Source organism: Ostrinia furnacalis, unplaced genomic scaffold, assembly GCF_004193835.3.
Source record: "Ostrinia furnacalis isolate ACB-3 unplaced genomic scaffold, ASM419383v2 OfSCF7336, whole genome shotgun sequence".
NCBI classification, from domain to species: domain Eukaryota; kingdom Metazoa; phylum Arthropoda; class Insecta; order Lepidoptera; family Crambidae; genus Ostrinia; species Ostrinia furnacalis.
This window is the reverse complement of record NW_021137575.1, coordinates 611974-637992: the sequence shown is the minus strand read 5'-3', so window position 1 is coordinate 637992 and position 26019 is coordinate 611974. Positions and strand designations below refer to the sequence as shown.

At 39.0% G+C, this 26019-nt stretch overlaps 2 protein-coding genes across 8 annotated transcripts in view; one reads left to right on the top strand and one right to left on the bottom strand.

The window, feature by feature from the left end:
- Positions 1-4465: 4465 nt before the first annotated feature.
- The window catches only part of Phm (Peptidylglycine-alpha-hydroxylating monooxygenase), a 40759-nt gene continuing 19205 nt past the window's right edge, over positions 4466-26019 (bottom strand). The window contains exons 8-10 of one of the 2 annotated variants that reach the window (XR_003656818.1): positions 9759-9948; positions 7746-7966; positions 4466-7698 (exon numbers count right to left, since the gene is read on the bottom strand). Coding sequence is in view for 1 of the 2 variants with exons in the window: in XM_028319843.1 (XP_028175644.1) it covers positions 7798-7966; positions 9759-9948 (359 nt within the window). In the remaining variant the exon portion in view is untranslated. Of the gene's footprint in view, positions 7967-9758; positions 9949-26019 lie in introns of both variants that reach the window. The other variant, XM_028319843.1, reaches the window with a different exon arrangement.
- LOC114363927 (uncharacterized) lies at positions 13245-22898 on the top strand. 6 transcript variants are annotated; one of them, XM_028319842.1, is made up of 4 exons: positions 15072-16647; positions 20227-20419; positions 20478-20587; positions 21050-21475. In XM_028319842.1, the coding sequence occupies exons 1-4, from the start codon at positions 16354-16356 to the stop codon at positions 21236-21238; spliced, it is 786 nt and encodes a 261-aa protein (XP_028175643.1). In that variant the 5' UTR covers positions 15072-16353; the 3' UTR covers positions 21239-21475. The 6 variants fall into 6 exon arrangements, with proteins under 6 accessions (XP_028175642.1, XP_028175641.1, XP_028175640.1 ...); XM_028319841.1 differs by lacking the exons at positions 20227-20419; positions 20478-20587; positions 21050-21475 and adding exons at positions 13245-13811; positions 22758-22898 and having other exon boundaries at positions 16608-16967; XM_028319840.1 differs by lacking the exons at positions 20227-20419; positions 20478-20587 and adding an exon at positions 13245-13769 and having other exon boundaries at positions 16608-16955.

The window sequence follows — 26019 nt, the reverse complement described above, 5'->3', positions numbered from 1 at the left end:
AACTTTAGAGTTTATGGAGTGAAATCACAAACAGCTTCAGATTCCAAATTGCTGAGTACTCACAGGGAAATTCAATAGAAATCAAACTATTCCAAATAATCATTATGTACCTACGGGGCTGTGTGAAATTTTGGTAGGGATGCAAAACACAAGGAAATTATTATCTCTAATTTGTTTTTTTCTTAAAGTAACTCACAATGTAAAATGTTATTTATTTAATGTTTTATCATCCTTGTCTGATTGAAAATAAAGAACTGAATTCTAATTTATTCCTTTTTAGGTTCAAAAAGTTTAACCAATTTCATCTTCAAAGATAGATAAAATACAATGATTTCATTGTTAAAACATTATTTATTGTAAAATTCGTATAAAACCAGCTTTTAGTATGGAAAACATTTTTGTACCAACCCTAGGTTGAAGTAGATATGTCGTATTAACGCAAACACATACAAATGAAAAGCTCCTGTTCGGACATACGTAATTATAGTGCTTTCAGTCTACAAAACCCATGAAAGGGACGTGTAGGTGTGGAAAAGGCTTTTATAAGTAACATCTATTAAATGATTCAGCTATGTACCTACCTTTTACTCTAATATTGGAGGGCTCTAACCGGATTTTGTTTGATCTTTAACTTGCACTTAGATGATTCTCGACGAGTTTTGGATTCTATCTACTTATTCCAAATGGTACATTTGTACTAAATAAAAAAAATATTAATATGTTATGTATTTCCTACTTTGGTTATTAGGACTTCAATTCCTTCGTATCCTTTTAGTAGGGCAGTACTTATTATAATTCTCTGGTAGGACTAATAAAAGGATAATGAAAAAAAAAATTATTATTATATTGCCATTTTCTGTTAAATGATGATTCCAATGCGATGAAAAATAATGTAAAAAATATTGTATTTAATTCTCTCACGTAAGTGAATTATAATTCTTGTGAGAATTAATAAAGATCTTAAACCATATGAAAATAGTCGACAAATAGCTTTTCTTTAATAGTTCTTTTTTCCATCTTTGTGTTTACGCTAGTTAGAAATAGTTTAATAGGATTTGGGTAAGTTGATAGAGCTCTCAGATATTAAAAATACTCAATAAGATTAATAATAATATTTGGGTCCGTATCCATACTTTTTAGCTTATAAAGTCCCACGCACGGCCCACAGACAAGCGCAGCGGGGGGCAGAACGTGCGACAACACCCCCGCCCCTCACCCCCTTGTTTGGTATTGTGACGTCACATCAAGTTAACACTGTAGCATCTTATGCCGTTGTGATAAGATCGAATTTGCAACAAAAATGTGAAGGTCGATGTGCATCAACAGATGGTAGGTATAATGGAAGAGACATGGTCGTGAAAATCAAGGATCGCTTTGTCCGATTGATGGGTTTTCACTGGTGGACTTCAAACGGAAGCAGAGATATTGCTTGTCAAAGCAGTCAGATTACAAAGGCAAGTGGATTTTAAGTCGATCGTCTATAGTTTAAGTAACAGAAAATGAACGATTAAAATAAAAAATATCATGGTAGGTGTCATCATTATCATTGCAGCCACAGGTTGTCCACTGTTGAACATAGGTCTCCCCCAATGATCTCCATAATGACCAGTTGGTAGCGGCCTGCATCCAACGCCTCCCTGCTACCTTTACGAAGTCGTCGATCCACCTAGTCCAAATACGTGTCTTATCTTAAAACAAATTGCAAAGAAAAATACTAAGTACCTTGCAGCTTACGTGTTGTAATATTTAGAAATGTTACCCGCTTTGCACTGGAGTAGATTGATCAGCTCATCAATTTTCTCCTCATTAATTTCATTGCGGGTGCAAAAACAGTTTACTAACCCCCGGGACAAACTAGCTATTTCTAGGTTTTATTGTCAGTGAAACTCTAGATTCTTTCGCTCCCGTGACGTCAACGCTTGCTTAAAAATGCCGCACGTTGTGACGTCGTGCGCAACTTCAACGCACCATAACTATGTAATTATTTGTTAGATTGACAAATAAAAATATATGTGTCCAATATTTTTTGATATTAAACATTACGGACTAAAAAAATTTTTTTAGGCAACTAGCCTATTAGTGCCATAAGCTCTATCTAGTTTCCATGAAATAGGAACATGGCACGCAATAATAGAGTTAGGGAAACTTGTCAGAGACAGGGAGGTATTTTAATCGTTTTAATAATCTACTGTTTTACTGTCACAATAGGTAATTATTGAAAAGATTTAGATCATTATCAAAAGTATTGGGAAGAGTTGCGATTGAGGAAAATAAATAATAATAAATTAAAATGGCAACTTGGGAAGGCTTCCATTAAGTTTGTGGGCGTAAAGCACTCGCCTTCTATTTTTAGATATTCATTAAAAGGTAAATAAAAGTTGATTTCTACTGGAAAATATTGGTCAATCGGTAAAACGTCATGCGCGTTCGAGATTTTACGTGAAATGAAAGCTTCAATATTAGCTCTGAAAAAATAGAACTGCCTTAGGCGGGAATCGAATTCCTTGAAGAAAGACTAATGGAACAAAAATAATATGTGGTGATGAATTAAGACTGAAAATTTTTAGGCCTTTTTAGGGTTCCGTAGTCCTGACATGGAACTCTTATATTTTCATCATGAAATGCATAAAATTACCTACCCACTGTGGGGGACTGTGGGTTACGAAGGATTCTTCCTTAAAAAATCCCACTGTACCTCTAACATGAAGAACTTTCGTCATCGAATTCGATACTAATCTTTGAATTAAACGATAACGTGTTAATTTTGATTTTCAAAATAAGTTTCGTGCAACTATTTCTCATACAAGTTCACTTTACGACACGTTCACAAGGGTTGTTTTAGTTTTCGTACTAAATCTTTTGATGGCGATTGGAATACGCAAACGATTCCAATTCAAAAGTTTTTCGTGCTAGAGGTACTGGAAATATACTAAGTACGATCAACGAATGCCTTGTGTAAGTTGGAAGGGCAGAATGCGATATTCTCACGCAATTTTAACTTAAACCACTTTTGTCATGGCACAAAATCTGCAGAAGTAGTAGCTAGTAAGTACCTAGGTACCTGACTTTGATATTTGAATCCCTATTTTATTAAAATTAAAACCCAAAATGCACTAGTCCATCCCTGCATCTCCAGCTCGATTAATCAAATTAAGCCGTGAGAGCGATCCCGTGTCCGGCGATATGCCGTCTGAATTATAAACGCTCGTGGACAGCGCGAAAAATCCATCAGCCATTCAAATAATTAAGTAAGTAGACACGTTTGCGGCAGTCTTGTGTTAATTTTTTGACGATCCTCTTTTGTTATTTATTTGACGATGGACGTATTTTTTAACTGCAGTCATTTGTTTTAGGGTTACATTTTTCAGGTTAGCTTTTCTCCTACGGTTTGTAATGAGTGTTTTGTTGTAATTCCACCAATAAGTAATAATTAAAATAAACTACTTAATTATTTAAGTCGCCTCGGGTTTCGTTATTTTGTTCACCGTACGACTTTAACGGGACTTAACACTTTTGATTTAGGTCTAAGTAGGTAATGCATCATTGTCATGAATGAGTCGATCGGGGGACTCGAGACAACATAGTTTGAGCTAGATAACATTGAGTGCAAAACTACTTCAAGTAAAAATGCACACAGCTTCGACAGAGACTGATACACTGGGATCTAATAAAGCAATTGCATACCACCAAGCTACAATCGATGGGCAAAATATGTATATGATTTAATAAAATATTTTGGTATTCAATAGAAAACTTAATTAAAAAAATAGGCATTAAGTACTTACCTCACGATCACTTAAAATCCCGGCACCAGCTGTCTGTATGTAGATACTCCTCATCAAGGCACTTAGCACTATTTTTTCACACTTTAACACACACTTAAAAAGACCTCAATTGATATGAAATCCCGAATAAATAAATAAGTACGGCATACGACGCGATGTGCCTGACACCGAACCGAACACTGACGATTTGACACTTTACAATAACAAAAATCTACCTTCCGGTCAATTACGGTAAATTAAAGATACCCGATATCCTTGGGGGAGGCCTTTCAGGCCTTTGTCCATTAGTGGACGTCTTTCGGCTGAAACGAACGAACGTAAGATACCCGCACAACAATTTATTTATTTAATTTGAAGTTTAATAAAAATGAGCCCAGTGTTTGAGCTCCAAACAAACGGTGTTTTGATTTTTTTATTTAAAAACTAAAAAGTAAAATGTATGTTACATTTGAAAATCATTCTCAAATCTTTGACCAAGTGGTATTTTTTCACAAAAATGTGGTTATTTTGCTGCCATAAAAGAGTACTTGCATAATTAAATTTCTATGCATTAAAGATAAAATCTATTTTGCCTTCTCATAGAAATTTCGATTATAATTTTTATTGTCAAATTAAGATTTTTTTAAAATATGACACATAGGATATAGTAAANTTTCAGATTATTTTTTGCCTTTACTACATACCAGGTTGGTTAATTTGTATTTTACATACACATGGAATGTCAAATAAGTCTATTTCAATAAGTCAAAACATTGACATATTGCGGGGTCAAAGTACAATCATGTACAAAATTATCAAACAAGATTTTTGCACGTGATTGTACTCGTATTTTTTTAATTAGATCATTTTCCATATATTATTTATATTATAACATTCATCAGAGCTAAATACATCGATATGATTTGATACATCCAATATCCTAGAAGTGTGTAATAACATTTGATATAATTAAATAGATTTCTGATTAAAATGCCTGTTTCAGTGTTGAACACCCAGTAATATGTTACACTATTCTATAAATAATGCTGCGACCAAAGTTGCAAATTATTTTATTCTCAACATTTATTTGAAAAATATTAAAAGTGAACATTCAGCTCAATAAACACAAACTATCGTTTAATAGTTAAAATTTGACTCGCTTGATTCAGAGGTTTAAGTTTAATTCCCAGATGTCTTAGAATAAACAATTTCTTGCTTTGAAAGCATGCTAAGTACCTATGATTTAGCTAAAGGAGGCCATCAAGAAAATAGCTTTTACGACCTACGTTATAGAAAAAACCATTTGAATTTATTTTCATGGAATTGTCGGCAACCCATGAATTCAACAACTTATGTAAAATCACAAGTTTGGTCGCAGGCAACAATACATAAATTCTTGTACACAGTGCAAATTGGCATACAGGTTCTCTTTTAAAGATCACACTGACGTATGGTTTAGATAGATACATATTAAAGCCAGAATAGACCTTTGAAGGTCTAGAAAATTCTAAAAGATAGCCAAAATGGCCCATAGATTGTATAACAATAGGAAATCTTGGAACTTACTCGTGCAAGCTGTAATTATACAGCAAATATTTTAATAACAACAGCGACATAAATAAATAGGATTGCAAGTTACAAGATTATAGGTACTATAAGTTGTCAATAACTTACTGTCAACAAAAAATAGGCTACACCAGAACGAAATGCAGTTTAATGAAACAAAAATCAAAAATATTTTAAATATAATATAATAACATTGTAATCGATTTACTTTCTTGCAACTTGCAAAAACAGATCATAATTAAAGTATTTATTTCTACAATTATATCAATATATAGATGATTTTATCATATTATTTTGCTTTTTTGTGCTAATAAATCAATTATTATAAACAAAGATCATTTTCACTGAAAGTCGTTAAACAACCGAATAAAAATACTGAAGTTTAATTAAAATAGAATTAAAAATGTTTAAAAATAATTTGTCATTCAGAAACTTTCGATTGAAACGTCCAAAGTGTCTGAATAAGTTATATAATAATTGTATAAATATAGTTTTATCTTTTATTAAAATAAGATATGATTATAGGAAAATGATAATCATTAATCATGTCAATTGCATGACGTATCAAACGTCATCCAACCAATGCAAGCAACATGATTTTTTTCATCATCAATTTACTAATTAAAGTGAATGCACTTTTCCATCAGCTGCGTTACTTTACATCATTATCATGAACTATAAAATAATATTATGCTTTTTAACTATTCATAAATTAAATACTTATCGTAAAATTATAGTGGAATGGATTGAAATAACATTTGAGCTACACATTTCTACGTAATAATATACATCAAGTTTCGGGGCAAACGAAATAGTACAAATAATAAGATCAATGTCAAATCTACCCCCGTATGAAGTATTTCGTATAATTTGTTTGCTATAATACATGCATTTATATATTTTATACTTTTAACGTCATTATACACACATCAGAGTCCAAGATTCACGCCAAAGTAGTCATATTAAAATTATGGTCGATACAATAAAATATATTCTTACATCTACATGTCATAATAGTACAGACGTAAGAAAGAGAACGCAGTATACTAGCATTGTCTCTCTCTCACAAACGAAACAAGTCATCTTTGAAAAGCACATTTTATTACTTAAATAAATATTTATTTTTAAGAATTTGACATATTAAATAGTTTTGACATAAAAGTAAAAGTCTAAGATTCAATGTTTTTCTTGTAACTAACTAAACAATAAAAATAATAATATAAATTCGCTTGAATCAGATCTAAAGTCTTTTGGTATTTAAACATAAACTGTGGTTTGTACAATTACTAAAAATCTCTTGTGATGTCTTTCAAATACTTACAATTTTACAAAGTCTTTTTATTTCACTGAGTTTTTTGACTAGAAGTATAAATACATTATAATCATACATTTATAAGTATTTGTGATTAGTACTTAGTGTTTTTAACACAGGCAACCCAGTCTAGCTTACAAAAAGGGGTCAGATCATGTCGATTCATAAAATTTCAAAAATATTTTTGTCTTTGAAGATTATGAGTCTATGGAAAATTATAGACAGGGAGCTTATAGCACGCAGCTTCAGTTGACTACGAAGAACAAGTTATTAGGCGACATGGCCTTTTCTTTAAATACAGCAATAGACCGATCGACAATTATTATCTCTGATACGTTTATAGAAAATATTGCGAAAACTATAAGTGACACCAACGTTACTTATGTGACAAACATTTTTTTTTTCGGTTTTCTGTCATAGTATGTATTAGTACATATTACTATTGTTTAACTAACGCAGATAAATCATGATCGGAAATGGCAACATTTATATTTACCTCTCTTTCCTCAGTGTACTGTACGAATGAGAGACAAATAACGATAAAGGTCTGACCTACAGATCTCTCTTTGAGTCATCGTTCATCAAGGCTAAAAATGTGGCAACTAATACAGTTGTATGTAATAAGTGCGATATTCCAACAAAAATATTAAATCTGAGGCTAATTTATTTCTCCACTTATACTACATCAATAAATTTCTTTTTAAAAATATGCTGATATAACTTTCTGATAACATCATCAGGTCATTTAATAATAATAATAATACACGACTCTTTTGTTTACCAGACACAAATTGAGGATATTATAGGCATATTTTTTCAGCTACATAACTATGCTTGTGATAGTTTAGGAGTGTGACCACAATAGTCTAGTAGTCGACAGAGATCGAACTACCAAGGGGTCCGCAGCCTTATCTACGGACCATTTAACAATCGTAAGTATTTACTTACGATTGCCTCCAAAAGTGTCACAAACGAAAATTGCTGCTCCTTAAAATTATGCTGGATTTCTTTAGAGTTCCGTGGACAAAAATGTAAAGAAACGCTGCTCTAATCTAAGCGGTAATCCGACATCGAAACCTAGGCTTTTTTATTATGTCACCATATCTTACACAACACAAACGTCACCATTTCCGATCACCCATTTACCTCAGTCCTTTACAAGGAGCTGGCTTCGAGGTCCGGCACGCGGTTGAAGTTTTGCGGCGCGCGCACCCAGTAATAGTAGGGGGGCCCGGCGCTGAAACAGTACTTCTGGTCGAGAGGGTAGGTGTTCTCCACCCAGTACATCAGGTAGAAGTTGCACATCTCGTCTTTGTTTGTTGCGCTAGAAGGAAAAATACACATTCATTAGTGAAAATAGAGAATTTTTATTTTTTTCATAATCGTCTTCATTTGATCATTTAGCGACAGCGCACATTGGGCGCACAGCTTGTCGTCGCGACATGTTGCGGAGTCGCAACAGCTAATATATGAAATAACGCGCGCATGCGTTTTGTAGCCGCGTCTGTCGCTGCGTTTTGTCGCCCAATGTGCGCTGTCGCTTAGTTTCTAGTGAAGGAGCAATTTACCAGAGGCAAATGAAGGACTTGTCCCTTAGTCGACTTTTAAGATCCACGGGATAAGTGGGAGTGGTCCTATTTTAATCTGCCAGAATTACATGGCATAGTTAACAGTAAAATAAAACAATAAATAATGGCATGAAATCCTTGGTATTTTTTATGTAAATTGAAGGTGTGCTTGATGTCGATAGTGCATCNCTACAATAGTTAGTAATAATTAATATTGATAAATTATAAAATTAATTAGTTTACACAATTTTACATTACAATTAAAATACAATAATGTTGCTCCATACTTATTCATACATAATTTTCATCATCGCATCCTACTCAAATTATAGAACTCCTGAATACTATAAAGACATCTTCATTTGATCATTTAGCGACAGCGCACATTGGGCGCACAGCTTCGCGACATGTTGCGGAGTCGCAATGACAGCTAATATATGAAATGACGCGCGCATGCGTTTTGTGGCCGCGTCTGTCGCCGCGTTTTGTCGCCCAATGTGCGCTGTCGCTTAGTTTCTAGTGCAGGAGCAATTTACCAGAGGCAAATGGAGGACTTGGCCTACACTCCACACGATGTCCAGATGGTTTGGTAAGGTTGGCATATTTGTCCCTTAGTCGACTTTTAAGATCCACGGGATAAGTGGGAGTGGTCCTATTTTAATCTGCCAGAACTACATGGCTTAGTTAGCAGTAAAATAAGACACTAATTAATGGCATGATATCCTTGGTATTTTTTATGTAAATTGAAGGTGTGCTTGATGTTGATAGTGCATATAGCGTTGGTCATCATATCGGCTACAGCGTAAAACTTCTGAGGCAGTTGGGGGTTAAAACACTTTCCTAAACTTAACCGGGAAAAGTTCAAGATGAGCGCAGTGGCTAATGTGGTGTGTTTGAAGTCATTAGACAAAAGGGACATAATTTAGACCAGTGTTTTTCAACCTGTGAGTCGCGAATCATCTATAGGGGGGTCGCGAGAGGTCGTAAAAACTACCTCAGTAAAAAAACCAGAGAAGTTTAAAAGCTATATTGATCCGAAATCTAATTATGCAAATGCATAAATGTTGTATAGATTGAAGAATTTGTTCCCTACAATATCTTTGTAAAAGGCATGAAAAAAACCGAACGGTCGGGGGGTCGCAAAAATTTTTTTCATGCTAGGGGGTTCACTGATTTAGACAGTCAAAAACACTTCTTTCTTCTTCTTTTTCAGCCAAATGACGTCCACTGCTGGACAAAGGCCTCCCCCAAGGTTTTCCACAATGAACGGTCCTGCGCTGCCCGCATCCAGGCTCTTCCCGCGACCTTTACCAGATCGTCGGTCCACCTAGTAGGAGGCCTGCCCAAGCTACGTCTTCCAGCCCGTGGTCGCCACTCGAGAACTTTCCTGCCCCAACGGCCATCGTCTCTACGAGCTATGTGCCCCGCCCACTGCCACTTGATTTTAGCAATTCTGCGAGCTATGTCGGTTACTTTGGTTCTCCAGCGGATCTCCTCATTTCTGATTCGATCACGCAGGGAAACTCCGAGCATAGCAAAAACACTTACCCAATCTTAACAGGGAAGGAGTGCGTATTGTTCATGGTGCACCTAGCGGCTAGCACGTCGCCTTGCTTTATGGGGGTATTGTCGGCCACGGGGTAAAACATCTGGGGCAGTTGGGGGTTCTTCTTGCCGATTAGTTGCCAAATGTCCCCTGTCGCCTCTCTGCGGACGGCGTATCCTGATACTGCTGTGCCTGGAATGATACAAGATTATATTAAAATGAAATTCTTTTCATTCTACTAATTTGTAATTTTTGTATAGAACCATAACAGCCAAATGAAGTTGATCGTTTCAACTAAATGACGTCTACTGCTGGACAAAGACTTCCTCCAAGGATTTCCACACAATATCCAGATCGTCGGTCCAACTAGTGGAAGGCGGGGTACATAGCTCGTGGAGTTGATGGTCGCTGGGGCAGAAAAGTTGGGGTGGCGACCACGAGCCGAAAGACGCAGTGTAGGTAGGCATTAATATTCACTAGTGCCACATAAATAAATTGTACGATTGCGGTTATTAGTGGAATGGAGATTTATTTTTTTCGATTATCCCCTCCCTTTTTTTGGTTTGACCGAGTTTTTTACTTTTTTGTGTATGTAATGTACTTACCAAGCGCATGAGTGTGAGTACAGAGCGTGAATGCGTGAATGACCTTGTTCTCGTGAATAGTACAATGTCCCACCCTGCTGGTATGGTATAACGCCGCCCGTACCGAGTAGAATCATACCCGCTTGGTGCATGCATCTTTTAAGGCTGATTTACACCAACTTACTTTAACCGTAAATAACAATAACCGGTGATTTTTGTATGGAATTTGACAGATTGCTGACGTTTGTTACAGTTAAAGTAAGATGGTGTAATTCAGCTTTAGTGTTTCTGTATATGATATNGACCCGCGATGTATATAATATCTTAAAAACTAAATATGTAATCGCGAATTGGTGAACCCCGCTACCGGGTGAGTGTTGCAAAAGTAATCTTTAATGCCTAGATTTTATACTTGTCCTAAATGTAAGTACCTAGCCGCCATTTTGTTTTTGAAATGTGCAATCCATGTGCTCAGTGTGTCTGGACGATGTCATGTCGTAATTTTAACTGTTGCTACAAATTGTTACTCGTAATGTTTTACATCCTACTACATAATAAACTAAATATTTTGTGAAATGACATCGACACGTCATGACCTTTAAATGACCTTGTTCGTACTGTAACGACACTCATTCTAAATTCTATTTAATTTGCTAAATTTAACTATTATAATCTTATTCTACTTGTTCTAATTATCCTAAATTATTACCTACTTATATTGTTCTAAAATTAATTGCCTATATTTATTTTTTTTGGTTTTTTTTTGAGTAAAAAGATTATTAGTAATTTGTTATTACACAAATTACTAATACTCCCGCTAGCCCCTCGTACTAAGCTAAATATGCTTGTGTCACGAGTGAGCTCACCACAATAGTCGAGCGGCGGCGGGGACCGAACCCGCGTTCCCCGGATCACGAGTCGCCCAGTCCGACCCCTTCACCGTTCGGCTATCGTGGCTATTTATTTTTTTTTTTTTTTATCCACAACGATGATAATATAACGATTTAGATGATATTCTAAATAATTTTCTACCTACATAATTTAATATTTTGTCTACTTCACTTCACCTTTCACTACTGTGATTCTGTTTGACTGCTACATAATTACATCACCATTTATTACCAAAAATCATTCCATCTGCTTCGCTAGTATTTTGATGTCGCAGTCAAACGGACAAAAGCTAGCAACTGCTTTAGTGTCCGCTTTGAATTGCAGGGTTCATCTTCACGTTCACGTTCACCTTCATCTTCACCTTCACTACAACTACCTGCCATGCATGGCCAGCGCACTACAGCTGAACTACCACTTGGCTCCTCAACCCGGCAGAGCTGCCTGCCGTGTCGGACGGCCCGTGCGCACACTCTAAAAGTGGCCCTACACCACAGTGCGTACGGCCCTTACCGTCTGGCGTGTCGACGACTCTGCGGGATTACCACCAGCGAAGAACCAACCCACATCATCATCAATGCTAGCGAGGACAGTGGTTTGATATACACTACCACCGGTGACGAATCTCGTGCGATATGATAGTTTGCTCGACAACCCACTCCCTAAGAGTTCTCATTCTCACTACTTTAATGATTTAATCTAAATAAACTACTTGTTAACCTAAACTATCTTTTATTTCTCTAACTATTAACCTAAATTCCATTATGTCACTTGGCCCTAAAGACACTAACCGTGACAGAACCTAGGCGCTAACGGCCGAACGAGTGAACCGAACGAATGATGTTTTTTAAGTCAATTGAGATACTCTCTAAAGTCGTGCGATGTTGCCTGTAGGATAAAGGGACTACTTAGTAAATAATTATATCAAAGAATGAAGCGACGAAATATAATTAATTATTTATGTTTACTCGCATGGTTATGATGATTATGAAAAAAATAATCTGGGTTCGAATCGGGAATCGAATAGGTATCTCGGTACAATAAATTCTGTAACCGGACATTTAAAATAAAAATATTTTAAGCGGCCAGCACATACCTGTACATAGATGGCGCGTCGTCTAGGGACGCGGGTTACCTTGGTGTTCTGGTCGGTCTTTAATGGCGCTTCCCGCGTTGCGCTGGCAGCGCTGGGCATGCGGCGGCGGCGGCGCGGCGCTGCGGCGTAAATAACGGCGCCTGCGCTTGTGGAAGGCGGCGTGGTTGTGCCGCGGGCGGGTGATAGGACTTAGCCCATCATACCATACAGCAGGGCGTAGCTTGTCGGTACGGCCTCTGTATAATGCCTCGATTCACACAGTTATGCGAACGGCTAAAGCTTAAATTATCTATACTATATATATATATTTATATATATTGTTAGCTGAGGAATGCGTCTGAGGAGGCGGGGTTTGGCTGTGACGTCACATGGCGTGATCATGGNCATCACTACGGAGCTCACTTTTGCTGCTGCTCTCGGATCGGACGGACGTTCACACTCTTGCTGTTTAATTGTGTCGGAAATATTAATTATTTTTATAAGTTACTAGCTGACCCGGCGAACTTCGTACCGCCTTAGCGTAGAGATTTTCTTAATATTTTTTTCCGTAAGAACCATCCTTGGACTTCCACAAAAAAAGAATTATCGAAATCGGTTCAGCCGTTCACACGTGATGCCGTGACAACGCGAAACGGGTTTCATTTTTATATATATAGATTGTCCTTTTGTTATAAACTAGCTTTCCGCCCGCGGCTTCGCCCGCGTTGAATTTTGTCTGTCACAGAAAAACTTTATCGCGCGCGTCCCTGTTTCAAAAACCGGGATAAAAACTATCCTATGTTCTTTCCCGGGACTCAAACTATCTCTATGCCAAATTTCATCAAAATCGGTTGCGAGGTTTAAGCGGGAAAGCGTAACAGACAGACAGACAGACAGAGTTACTTTCGCATTTATAATATTAGTTGGGATTAAATATTTTGATCGTTAGAAGTTTTTTTTTTTAAATAATAGCCGTCTAAAACGCTAATTTCAGAAGTGGGATAGTAACCACGTCTGTGTTGGTTTTCTAGACTGTTAGTAGTGCAGTTTAACGGTATTTTTATAATATGAACGTTTTTAAATGACCACGGTGCGCGATGTCTAAAGAGGGTAGTAAATATCGGAAACGTGGACGTTCTTCCGCTCCAAATATCGACGAGCAGCTTCAAACGATTATTTCTCGTTTGACCGCTTTGGAAGATACTTCCAGGAGGCCCTTGAGTGAGGCCAACGCGTGCGTTGGTTCACCCACGCGTTCACACACGCCACCACCGCCGCCGCCCCTGCTCGATTTATCGAATGAGTCGACCACTTTGGTGGCCGCTCGCGGTGATGCGCGTGGCGAGGAACGTGTCGGGGCGTGTGCGGACGCGCCGGTGCCCAGCGTGGCTTCGGGGATGGCTAGCGTAGCTGCATCGCTGCCGTCGAGTGCTCCGGCTTCGAGCGCTGAAACCATCATGAGTGAGGTAGCAGACAAGCTTGTCACCGCCATCAATGCCATAAACCCGGTAAGATCCAACCATAATATTTATATTTCGTGTTTCGACCCGTCGTTTAATGATTTTATTGTGTGGTGTGATGAAGTTGATCATTTACGTAATATTCACGGATGGGACGACCGCGAATGTTTAGCACGAATAGGTAATTGTTTGAGAGGCGATGCCCGCGTGTGGCTCAATGAGTGGACAACTAAAGATCGTTCATGGTCCAATTTTAACCCTTATCTTGGCATGACCAAAAATTCACTACGATTTGAAATTTTTTGATATTTATGAGTTAAGTATGATCTTAATAGGCCAATAAAAATGTTTAAAAAAATATATTGTTTTCAGTTTTTCAGAAACCAGGTGTATCATATATGATACACTGCCAAGATTAGGGTATAGAAAATTAAAAAGCTAAAATATTAAAAAAAATATTTTGAATGAACAAAAACATACATAAATAATTTAAAAAGGTAATTTTTAAACTTCCTTATCAAAACAGAAACTCAGAGTGAAAAGAATATGCCAAATCCAATTATAGCAAATAATAATTACTCAGACTCTTGCTTTTAATACCTACTAATAATGATAAAAGTCATAAAATCGAATAACTTTTTATCACACATAAAAGTTGATTATATTTTGTGCATTTTATATTTAATCTGCCTATTTTTCTGGTTTTATATTTTCCACAAGAAGCGAAAATAGGCCAACATTGTCATACTTGACGGCATCAGAAGGTAGGGTGGATGGAGTTTAATAGATTTTTATGAACTAATTGCACTCCACAAGCTTGTCCACTCTAATTACTGTATTTCCTACTAATGTAACACTAATATCTTTTAAAAATAGGCATTTTTTCTTAAATTATGATTTAAAAATACATCACGAAGCACTTGGCAATGTAACATATATGATACACAGGCACATGGACGGTTATAAAATCGGCAAGTAGCAATACACACCATCCAAACCAAACGAAAAACTCACAGCAATCCTTCTTCTGTAAATTACATACAGAAAATAACACAAATATTTTGTGATATCACCAATAAACAAATAAACTTACCACGCGTTTGAAGCCAACATGCTTAGGTTATCCAATTTTGACAATAACTGACAGCCAAATGTATTTTTGTGTGAATAGTTTTTTTTATCTCATTCTATGATATATCAGGAACGTGTTATGTATGAAATAAATTATTTCTAATGCTTTTGCTGTCCTCAGGATTTTTTAAATTATGATGTATCACCCGTGTTACGATGCCAAGAAAAGGGTTAAGCGTGATTTTCAAGCTTTATGCCCACGTAGGGTAGATATCGCAAATATTTTATTTGATGTGATGCAAACTAACTCAGATCGCTATACTACGTACGCAGAATACGCTAGGCGTTCGTTGTTGCGGTTGCGCATTGTCAGTGGGTTGAGTGAAGAATTAATTTCTGCAATTATTATTCGCGGAATAACTGACCCGCAGATTCGCGCGGCTGCGACTAATGCCAATTTACTACCCGGTGATTTAGTTGGTTTCTCATCAATTTATATCAAACCCACTCGCAATGTTCCACCAGTTCGTACACGGCCACGTGATGCTCCCAATAATGACTTCTACGATAATAATTTAAGTAACAGGGAATACCCTGGTACGAAACCCACATGCTTTAGGTGTAATAGTTTTGGCCACAAACAGTATCACTGTCCCAAACGCGTAAAATCGAATGATTCTTGCGACAAGAACGTAGCCTTGACTTCAAACTCGCCTGTTTCAAATACCGCCCTGCATAAATCTGATCCATGTAGTTTTTGTAAGAAAACGGGGCATAGAATTGAGGACTGCTTCGCAAAACAGCGCAGTGAGTCACGCGGGAAGTCGAATGCTAACTTTTGCCGTGAAACATCAAATTAATAGACAGAATGACATGGCCGCAACGGTTATTCAAGGGGTACCTACCCGTAGATATTCTGATAAATAGTGGCTCGCAAAATATTTTCTTTAATTGCTGAATTGGTCGTAAAGCATTTTCAGTTTACCCTTAACGCCGTCTTTTTGTACATTACGCGGATTTATGTGGCATAGGTAGTCAAAAGTTCGAGTTGAAACTCCTGAGTTCCCCGAGATTTCTCTCGAAGTCGATTGTCGATATTTAAATACACCCGTCATACTAGGTACAGATGTAGGTACTCAATAGAGGTGCTATGATGGACTCAGAACACTGCTGGTTTTCCTATTCACTTATGAAATATAGGTACATTTCTGGCACTAGAAGTAGAATTATAATGATCAGTCACGGTCAGGTAAAGCCGAGCAAACACAAAATAGAATTATTGTTGGTCGAACGGTTTTAAGTAGTTTTATTGTAAACGCTTTAATCATAAACGCCTTTACTGTTATGTTGTAACGCTAGTAATGTTGTTTTTTAATTGTAAACGCTTTCACTAAATATTGTTTGCTAGCTCCGATTTTTAGACAAGACACTATTAAGTTAAAAACGCATTTTTGAGAACGCTATTTCGCTATTTGGTACGCCTAGCCTCGCTTTATCGTAGCTGATCGCGGACGAATGTATGAGAGCTCTTTGTTTACAAATTGGATTAAGGACTTGGGATGTGAAATTCACTTTATCACTTATTACTGCAGAAATTCACCAAAGTAATGGTCAGGTTGAGCGGTATTGTCGCACTGTTATGATTATGATTCGCGTAGAAACAAGCTTCTACCATAAAAGTTGGTCTAAAATTATTTGGAAACTACAGCTCAACCTGAACATCACAGTGCAAAGATCTACTCGATGTTCACCTTTGAATTTGTTAATTGGCAGCAATGGTGTGACGCCTGTCATACGATCCGTGGTTCGCGACATCGCGAAATCGCGATGGAAGCAGCCAGCCTCAACCGAGAGTCCTTGCGCGAACTAGCGCGACAGCGCGCTAGTGAGCTGTTGGACGAGAACCGAGTGCGCCAGGATGCTCGTGTGAATGAGCGTCACCGAGCACCCCGGTCGTTTCAACTCAACGACTTGGTTATCGTGCGCAAGACAAGCCAGTCCACGGGGCAAGTCTGGCTCCGATTGTTCATTGGGTCGTATGGCAAAACTACACAAGCCGTGGCCGCATGGTTTTGTGGCGAGAAGAATGGACCCCCGACGTGTGTATGGCATTCTTCGACTGTGAGTATGTGGNTTTGATGTGATGCAAACTAACTCGGATCGCTATACTACATACGCAGAATACGCTAGGCGTTCGTTGTTGCGGTTGCGCATTGTCAGTGGGTTGAGTGAAGAATTAATAACTGCAATTATTATTCGGGGAATAACTGACCCGCAGATTCGCGCGGCTGCGACTAATGCCAATTTACTACCCGGTGATTTAGTTGGTTTCTTATCAATTTATATCAAACCCACTCGCAATGTTCCACCAGTTCGTACACGGCCACGTGATGCTCCCAATAACGACTCCTACCATAATTTACGTAAGAGAGAATATCCTAATACGAAACCCAAATGCTTTAGGTGTGATAATTTCGGCCACAAACAGTATCATTGTCCTAAACGTGTAAAATCAAATGATTCTTTCGACAAAAACCTAGCCTCGACTTCTAACCGGCCTGTTTCAAATAACGCCCCGCATCAATCCGATCCATGTAGTTTTTGTAAGAAAACCGGGCATAAAATTGAGGACTGTTTTGCAAAACAGCGCAGTGAGTCACGTGGGAAGTCGAACGTTAACTTTTTCCGTGAAACATCAAATGAATATAGGCAGAATGACATAGCCGCCGCGGTTATTCAAGGGGTGCCAGTAGATATTTTAATAGATAGTGGCTCGCAAATTTCTTTAATTGCTGAATCGGTAGCAAAGCATTTTCAGTGCACTCAAACGCCATCTTTTTGTACGTTACGCGGTATAGGCAGTCAAGAGGTCGAGTCTAGCTTTTCTACCACTTTGACCGTTGAGTTCCCCGAGATTTCCCTTGAAGTCGACTTTCATGTAGTCCCTGATCGATATTTAAATACGCCCGTCATACTAGGTACAGATGTACTTAATAGGGATGGTGTGGTCTATACGCGAACCCGAGGCAAGCAACACCTTACGCGATCAAAGCTAGTTAACGCCGCCGAGTCAAACGTTAATGCACAAATTAACACTACGGTCGATGGTGATAATAAAAAACGTTTGTTGTCCGTTATCGGTGAGTTTGCTGACTTTTTCGTAACCGGTACTGCTACTACGACTGTTAATACTGGGTCGATGCATATTCGACTTCATAATGAGACGCCTATCGTGTATAGACCATACAAAATGTCGTATCACGAAAAGATAAAAGTTCGGGACATTATTAGGGATCTGCTCGATAAGGGAATAATTAGAGAGTCTGAATCCGAGTTCTCGAGTCCAATTCTGTTAGTTAAGAAAAAGGACGGCAGCGACAGGATGTGCGTCGACTTCCGAGCGTTAAATGCGAATACCGTGAAGGATCGTTATCCATTGCCGCTTATTGAGGACCATATCGATCGCCTTGGTAAAGCCAAATTCTTCAGCAGCTTAGACATGGCTACCGGCTTTCACCAAATTCCAATGGATAACGATTCTATTCACTATACCGGTTTTGTGACGCCCGAAGGTCACTATGAGTACCTCAAAATGCCGTACGGACTCGCAAATTCTCCTGTCGTTTACCAGCGCATCATATCTGACACATTGCGCCCCTTTATCGAGTCAGGTAAGGCTCTCGTCTATATAGACGATGTGCTTATACCGAGCGAAACTATTGATGAGGGTCTCCAGACGCTCCGCGAGGTACTACGGACTCTGACCACTGCTGGCTTTTCTATTAACTTAAAGAAGTGTACATTTTTGGCTCAAGAAGTAGAATATTTAGGACGAACGATCAGTCACGGTCAGGTGAAGCCGAGCAAACACAAAATAGAAGCATTGGTCAGAGCTCGAACACCTACCAACGTCAAGGAGGTAAGGCAGTTCCTTGGCCTCGCCGGATATTTTCGGCGATACATTCCCGGCTATTCACTTAAAACGGCCTGCATCGCTAATTTGCTTCGCAAAGGTGTGCAGTTTCAGTGGAGCGATGAACACGAACAGGTACGTAGAGATATTATCGATCAGTTGACTAACGAACCGGTGTTGGCTATTTACGATCCTTCGCTACCCACGGAAGTGCACACCGATGCGTCTTCGCGGGGATATGGGGCTGTCTTGCTTCAGACGGACACTGAAGGCCACAAACGACCTGTTGCCTACTTTAGTAAAGTCACTCAGGGCGCGGAATCTCGTTACAACTCTTATGAGTTAGAAACGTTGGCTGTGCTCAAAGCGCTGCAACAGTTCAGACATTATTTGATCGGTAATAAGTTTAAAGTTGTAACAGATTGCAACGCTTTGAAGCTCACCCAACGCAAAAAGGATTTGCTACCGAGAATAGCTCGGTGGTGGATGTATTTACAAGACTATGACTTTGAGCTTGAGTATCGTAAGGGGACTGCGCTATCTCATGCGGATTATTTGAGTCGTAACGCGATAAATATGTGCCAAATTTCAAAACCACAAAACTGGGCTCAGATAGCGCAGGCCGCTGACGAGGAGACTCAAAAGCTCTTGCAGAAACTCAATGATGGTGAGCTTGACTCGGAACGCTATATAAAACGTAATGACACTTTGTATTACAAACTCAATGTGACCGGAGGACAGGCTCGTTTATTATGTTACATCCCAAAAGGCCACCGCCTTAGTTTACTGCGAATTTTCCACGACGAACATCAACATATTGGTGTTGAGAAAACCACCGACTTAATTCTCAGATATTTTTGGTTTCCCGGACTTAGACAGTTTGTTAGAAAGTATATTCAACACTGTATTGTTTGCTTAGCTCACAAGAAAGTACCGCGTCAACCCTTACAACCGATCCAGTCGTGGGACAAGCCGGGCACGCCTTTTGATACCGTGCACACAGATGTTTTAGGGCCCCTTCCCGACTCGAACGGTTATAAGTTTGTTGTCTTAATTGTAGACGCTTTTACAAAATATTGCTTACTTACTCCGATATTTAGACAAGACACGAGTGAGTTAAATCGCGTTTTTGAGAGTGCTATTTCGCTATTTGGTACGCCTCGCTTAATTGTAGCTGATCGAGGACGAATTTATGAGAGCTCTTTGTTTACAAATTGGATTAAGGATTTAGGATGTGAAATTCACTTTATTACTGCAGAAATGCACCAAAGTAATGGTCAGGTTGAGCGGTATTGTCGCACTGTTATGAATATGATTCGCGTAGAAACAAACTTCCGTCAAGAAAGTTGGTCTAAAATTATTTGGAAACTACAGCTCAACCTGAACATCACAGTGCAAAGATCTACTCGGTGTTCACCTTTAAATTTGTTAATTGGCAGCAATGGTGTGACGCCTGTCATACGATCCGTGGTTCGCGACATCGCGATGGATGCAGCCAGCCCCAACCGAGAGTCCTTGCGTGAACTGGCGCGACAGCGCGCTAGTGAGCTGTTGGACGAGAACCGAGTGCGCCAGGATGCTCGTGTGAATGAGCGTCGCAGAGCACCCCGGTCGTTTCAACTCAACGACTTGGTTTTCGTGCGCAAGACAAGCCAGTCCACGGGCAAGTTAGACTCTGGCATGCGCGGCCCCTACGCCGTGACAAGAATTCTGCCACACGGCAGATACGAGCTCCGATTGGTCACTGGATCGTATGGCAAAACCACACAAGCCGCGGCCGAATACATGGTTTTGTGGCAAGGAGAATGGACCCCCGATGTGTGTACAGCATTCTTCGACTGTGAGTATGTGTTTGAGAAGTGCATGGCGCGCATCCCGAGGGCTCTGTGCGAGTGTTGAGTAATAACCTGAGGGCTCTGTTATTCCACTGTTGTCTGGTACACCCATGCATTAGGCATCCTGAGGGCTCTGCCTATGGTACATCCTGAGGGCTCTGTACATGTGTTGTTGACTGTTGTGGCACCCTGAGGGCTCTGCCAATTGTATACATCCTGAGGGCTCTGTATATTGTGTTGTTGCGGTAACCTGAGGGCTCTGCCGTTCGTACACCCTGAGGGCTCTGTACGGTGACTAGTATCCTGAGGGCTCTGCTAGTTAGGTGGATATTTTTGTGTTTGGCATCCCGGGCAATGTCTTACATAAAAATGAACACAATTTGTTGTTTTATAAGACGTGATGTCTTATAATTGAATGTTGTTTTATAGTGTTGAATGTACTCTAATGCAAACAATATCGTTCATAGGTAACAATGAGGAGGCACATGACAGTGCCTCTGACACCGAAGGCGGGACAACGGGAGGTCTCCAAGAAGTCGAAGCGGAGGTCCATGCTCAGCCACCAAGATCACGCCACACGTCCACCCAGCCAACGCCACCAGACCCTGATGATGCTGCGGTCGAGGACGACCCGCTGTCAGGAACGGCCGTGTTAGCTGAGGAATGCGTCTGAGGAGGCGGGGTTTGGCTGTGACGTCACATGGCGTGATCATGACCTGTTCGGAGGGGCGCGCACGCCGCTGGGAGCGAACGGGCTGGCGGAGCTCACTTTTGCTGCTGCTCTCGGATCGGACGGACGTTCACACCCTTGCTATTTAATTGTGTCGATTTATTAATTATTCTTTTAAGTTATTTTTCCTTTGTTGTAAATTAAACATTTTTGATTGTTGGAAGTTAGTTTTTTTTTAAATAATAGCTGTCTAAAACGCTAATTTTATTTTATTTTGTTCGGAAAACATTCAGTGAAAAAATAACAGACAAATAACCACAGCTTAAGAAAATATAATTGAATAAGTTTAGTTTCAAGCTATAGTACTTGGAAAAGCTTATATGTTATTTGTAAGTATGCTTCCAAGACGACATCATAAAGGTAGCAGGGAAGCGATGGACGCAGGCCGCTACCAATCGATCAACAGGGAAACATTGGGGGAGGCCTATGTTCAGCAGTGGACGTCCTATGGCTGAAATGATGATGATGATGATAACGCTTCCAAGTCCCCGTCCACATTAGAACATATTTTTACAGCATGGTTTTGACGCAAAATATAAATATTACAATAATTCCCGACTCGACTCGACTGAAAAGTCGAGTTAAAATTCGATTTCTAGATAATGTCACTAAAGATAAAATAATAAGCGATGTGACGTCACTTAGCAGTGGGTCTCTAATTCATTGGAAGAGCATCGTGTTGACAGATTGATGATGTCATCAGGCTTATTTGGTTTTGTGTTTTATTTATACTACACTAAAGTTTAAATTATTTTTAAAGACTCAACGCGATCGATAAGCGATTCGTTATTATACCTACCTTTAGTTAATTTATCAACACGTGCAACAAAACTAAATCTGTTTTTGCATAACATTATACACCGTGTTACTTTGCATTCTTGCCATATTCACAGAGATAAAAGTAGGTAACAATACATATTATTTAAGATAAACAAGAGACTCCCATAAAGAAAGTACACTAAGATTTTAGTAAATTTGGTTTTTCAGTACAAATTGGAATAAACCAATTTTGTCTCGCACGTTCTACAGGTGCAAGTGGAATAAACCTAGTGGGCGTGGCCTAGTTCTTAATTTTATGGCTTTGGGCACCAGCCTTTTTATCCAGTCATAATAACTATTTTAAAATACTCTTCAGTTGATTTCAGATTTTCCTTTCTACTTTACGGGCTCAGGACCGTCAAAAATACGTAATAATTAATAGGGTTTCAATTAATTTACAACATTGTACCCTATTTTTACAAATTAATAAATTAAGTATGAAATGAAATCACCTTATTCACAATTAATTATTTATTCATAAGTTCCTACTTACAAAGTTTACGTACTGCGAAGCAAGTGTTCAAAGTGTCCTCCGTTCTGATGAAGGCACAGTCTAGCACGGCGAAGCGTAGGTTTTTCGCTTTAGTTTTCGCAACACATAGGTAAACGTTTTGTATCACAGTTTNTTGAGAAGTGCATGGCGCGCATCCCGAGGGCTCTGTGCGAGTGTTGAGTAATAACCTGAGGGCTCTGTTATTCCACTGTTGTCTGGTACACCCATGCATTAGGCATCCTGAGGGCTCTGCCTATGGTACATCCTGAGGGCTCTGTACNAACACACACCTGTTATAACATATTCCAAGTACATAATGTGAATTCAGCGTCAATAATACAGAACTTTACATTGAGTGCAGATATTATGACTTCAAGCGGTCTGAATAAAACGATATTGAGACGAGAAGGATATTAGCTAAGTTTTAGCCTAGGTGCAGACCACCAACTTTTAGTTGACCGATAGTTGGGTCGGGCTGTTAATCAGTATGGAGATGTATGGAAGGAACTGGATTGGCCACACTCTCCGAAGGGATCCCGATCACATCCCCAAGCAGGCTCTGGATTGGAAATCCCAAGGAAACGTGGTCGTCCCAAGTAAACTTGGCGGTGCACTGTGGCAGACGAGGCGAAAAAGATCGGCAAGACTTGGAGCGAGATCAAACGCGAAGCTCTAGACCGAACGCGATGGGAGGACTGTTGTGGACGCCCTCTGCCCCATCTAGGGGACATCGGACCTTAAGTCAAGTAGTACGGAAGTGCGCACATTACACCGATTTGGTATCAGCCGATACTTCATACAAATTATAATCGGGCCCAACTATCGGCCAACTAAAAGTCGTTAGTCTGCGCCTAGGCTGTTAACATTGCAAAAATCGTTAAAAAATTCGTAATTTTTTTGTGCTTTGTGTTTATATTTTTGCCAATGTGTAATTTAAAAACAGTCGCTGATACGTCACAGTATAGCACAATATTAACAATACGAATAACATGTAGTTTGTTTACAAATGTCAATAAGATTATCTGTATCGATTGTAAACAAACTGCACAATAAGTTAGCAACAGTAAACATACAATGGAATGTGTAAATAGTTTTATCGGTTATTTTTTATTGTGCAATGCAAAAGAAGGCCCATAAAACTTAATACAATCTCGAGTAAAGATTCTGTCTTGTGATTGGTATAAATATTGAAATACAACCAATGAGAAGCCTCAATCTATGCTCGAGATTGAATCGAATTTTGAGCGTTGTTTTTTAATAAGGATCTGAGTATCTGACAGCTTTATATTACTCGGCGCAAAGACACGTGGCAGGCGGTGTAAAAACAGTGCTTATCATGCCTTTTCTCGCACTCACACCGGTTATGGGTGACGTCACACAAAGGCAGGCAATAGCGTTGTTAATAATACGTAATATTTAATAAAATATTGGCGAGTGTGCATCTCTGTTTCAAAAATTACTTATGATGGCCCCGCCTGCCACAAGTCTTTGCATCGAGTATAGTATTAGCTGCCCCAGCGAGCTTTGTACCACCTATGTTCATAAGAAAGAATATTAGTAAGTATAGTGGTTAAAGCTGGGAATTCATCTAGCCGTGTAGCATGTAATGTATCAGATACTGTATCAAGTAAGTACATAGACACGCAGCGACCCGCTGAGTGGCGGTATCACTGCGAGCACAAAGGCGGCTCGCAGTAGGATTCAGGAGCTCGCAGCCAGATACGCGATGAGCGTGGACGAGCCGTACTCACTTGAAGGTTGGTTACGTTACATGCTACGTTACGTGCTACATGGCAGGTGAGTACCCTGCCTAAGGCCGCGGGAAGTACCTGGATGCGGGTAGCGCAGGACCGGTCATTGTGGAAATCCTTAAGGGATGCCTTTGTCCAGCAGTGGACGTCATTTGGCTGAAACGAATGATAGAAGTATAGAAAGCGCACCTGGGAATTTGTGCATGTAATGTATCTGCAGCACCAGATATTTGATCTGCGAGTCCTTGCCGATCAGGAAGCCGACGTCTTTGGGCAGCTGCAGGCTCGGAGCGTCGCGGGCCCAAGCGTACACGATCTGAAGGTTTAAATAAATTTTCAATTTAAAAAAGTATATGAAATAAAAAAGATCCACTCTTAAAAAGATCAGACTGCATCTTACTTAACATCAGGTGCGATTGTGGTCAAATACCTGCCTTTTTATGCATAAAAAGAACTGGCAAGGTGGACCGAACTCATAAAGGTGGAAGGCGCTTGATGCAAGCCACTACCAACCGGGCGATGTGGAAATCATTGGGGGAGGCCTACGTTCAGCAGTAGACATCCTGTGGCTGAAAAGATGATGATGATGATGAAAAAGGGTATGTTTAAAAAGGAATTAGTTTGGTGATGATATAATGTAGATATTTAGTTTTAGTTCGTATTTTCATGAACACGTCAATGTCAAAATGTGCACCAAATCCAAATACAACCCGCTTGAATGTCTTATGTACGAGTAATGTATTTTCAGTGTGCAACTGTCATTAGTTTAATGTCAACAAAGGAATTTCATAAAATAACAATCATTAAGGTTAAATATCCATGAAAAATTGTGGTGGATAGTCCTTAGTAACATCACACAATGTAGGGTGACCTTGGCGGCCTGCCGTTTTAGCATATTGGTATAAAGTATATTATTCAAAGTACATAGGAGTTCAAAGTACTAATACAGATCGTATTAAAGAGGCGATTGAGCGTAACAAAGGCTCTAAAGTGTTCGCTAGGGATCTGTCTGTTNACGAGATGATTGAGCTGGATGAATCGAAAATTCCCTGGGAAAAATTCCGATTTTTTGTGGAGACCAATGAGATAAAAAAAAACTCATACCAACCAAAACCAATATACCAAACGGGGTACCCTGTAGATTAATTACCAATCGAAACGCAAAATGCACAAAAGTGATGTGATAGTTTCCAAGAAATTAATAAAATACGGTTTTGTTAATTACAGAATTTAAATAATCCTTTGTAGGTATTTTATGTTGTCTTGTGATTTCCTATACCTAAGTGCGTTGTTTTATTATTATTACCTACTAATACATAATAAAAAAATACCTATGTATATCTCGAAGTATATAATAAATCTAGAATAAATAGATAATCAGACAAATAAATCTAGACAAAATAGATAATCAGCATCTTGTATAACTATGTATTTAAATTGTCTTAAACATTTTATAATACCTATTCATATTTGAAATGACGTAGTAAGTACTTAGNTAGAGCAAAAAACGGCTACTGGTTAAAAAATAACCGAACATAAAGTGGCTGCTGGTTAATATCTCGTATTAACGCTACTGGTTAAAAAATGACCCGCAAAAATGACCGAATATAAAGGGGTTGCTGGTTAATATCTCGTATTAACTCG

Coding starts and splice junctions, on each gene's coding strand:
- LOC114363927 (XM_028319837.1), top strand. CDS start 13,401: ATGTCTAAAGAGGGTAGTAAATATCGGAAACGTGGACGTTCTTCCGCT. Junction 14,017..15,065: donor AGATCGTTCATGGTCCAATT/TTAACCCTTATC, acceptor CCAAGAAAAGGG/TTAAGCGTGATTTTCAAGCT.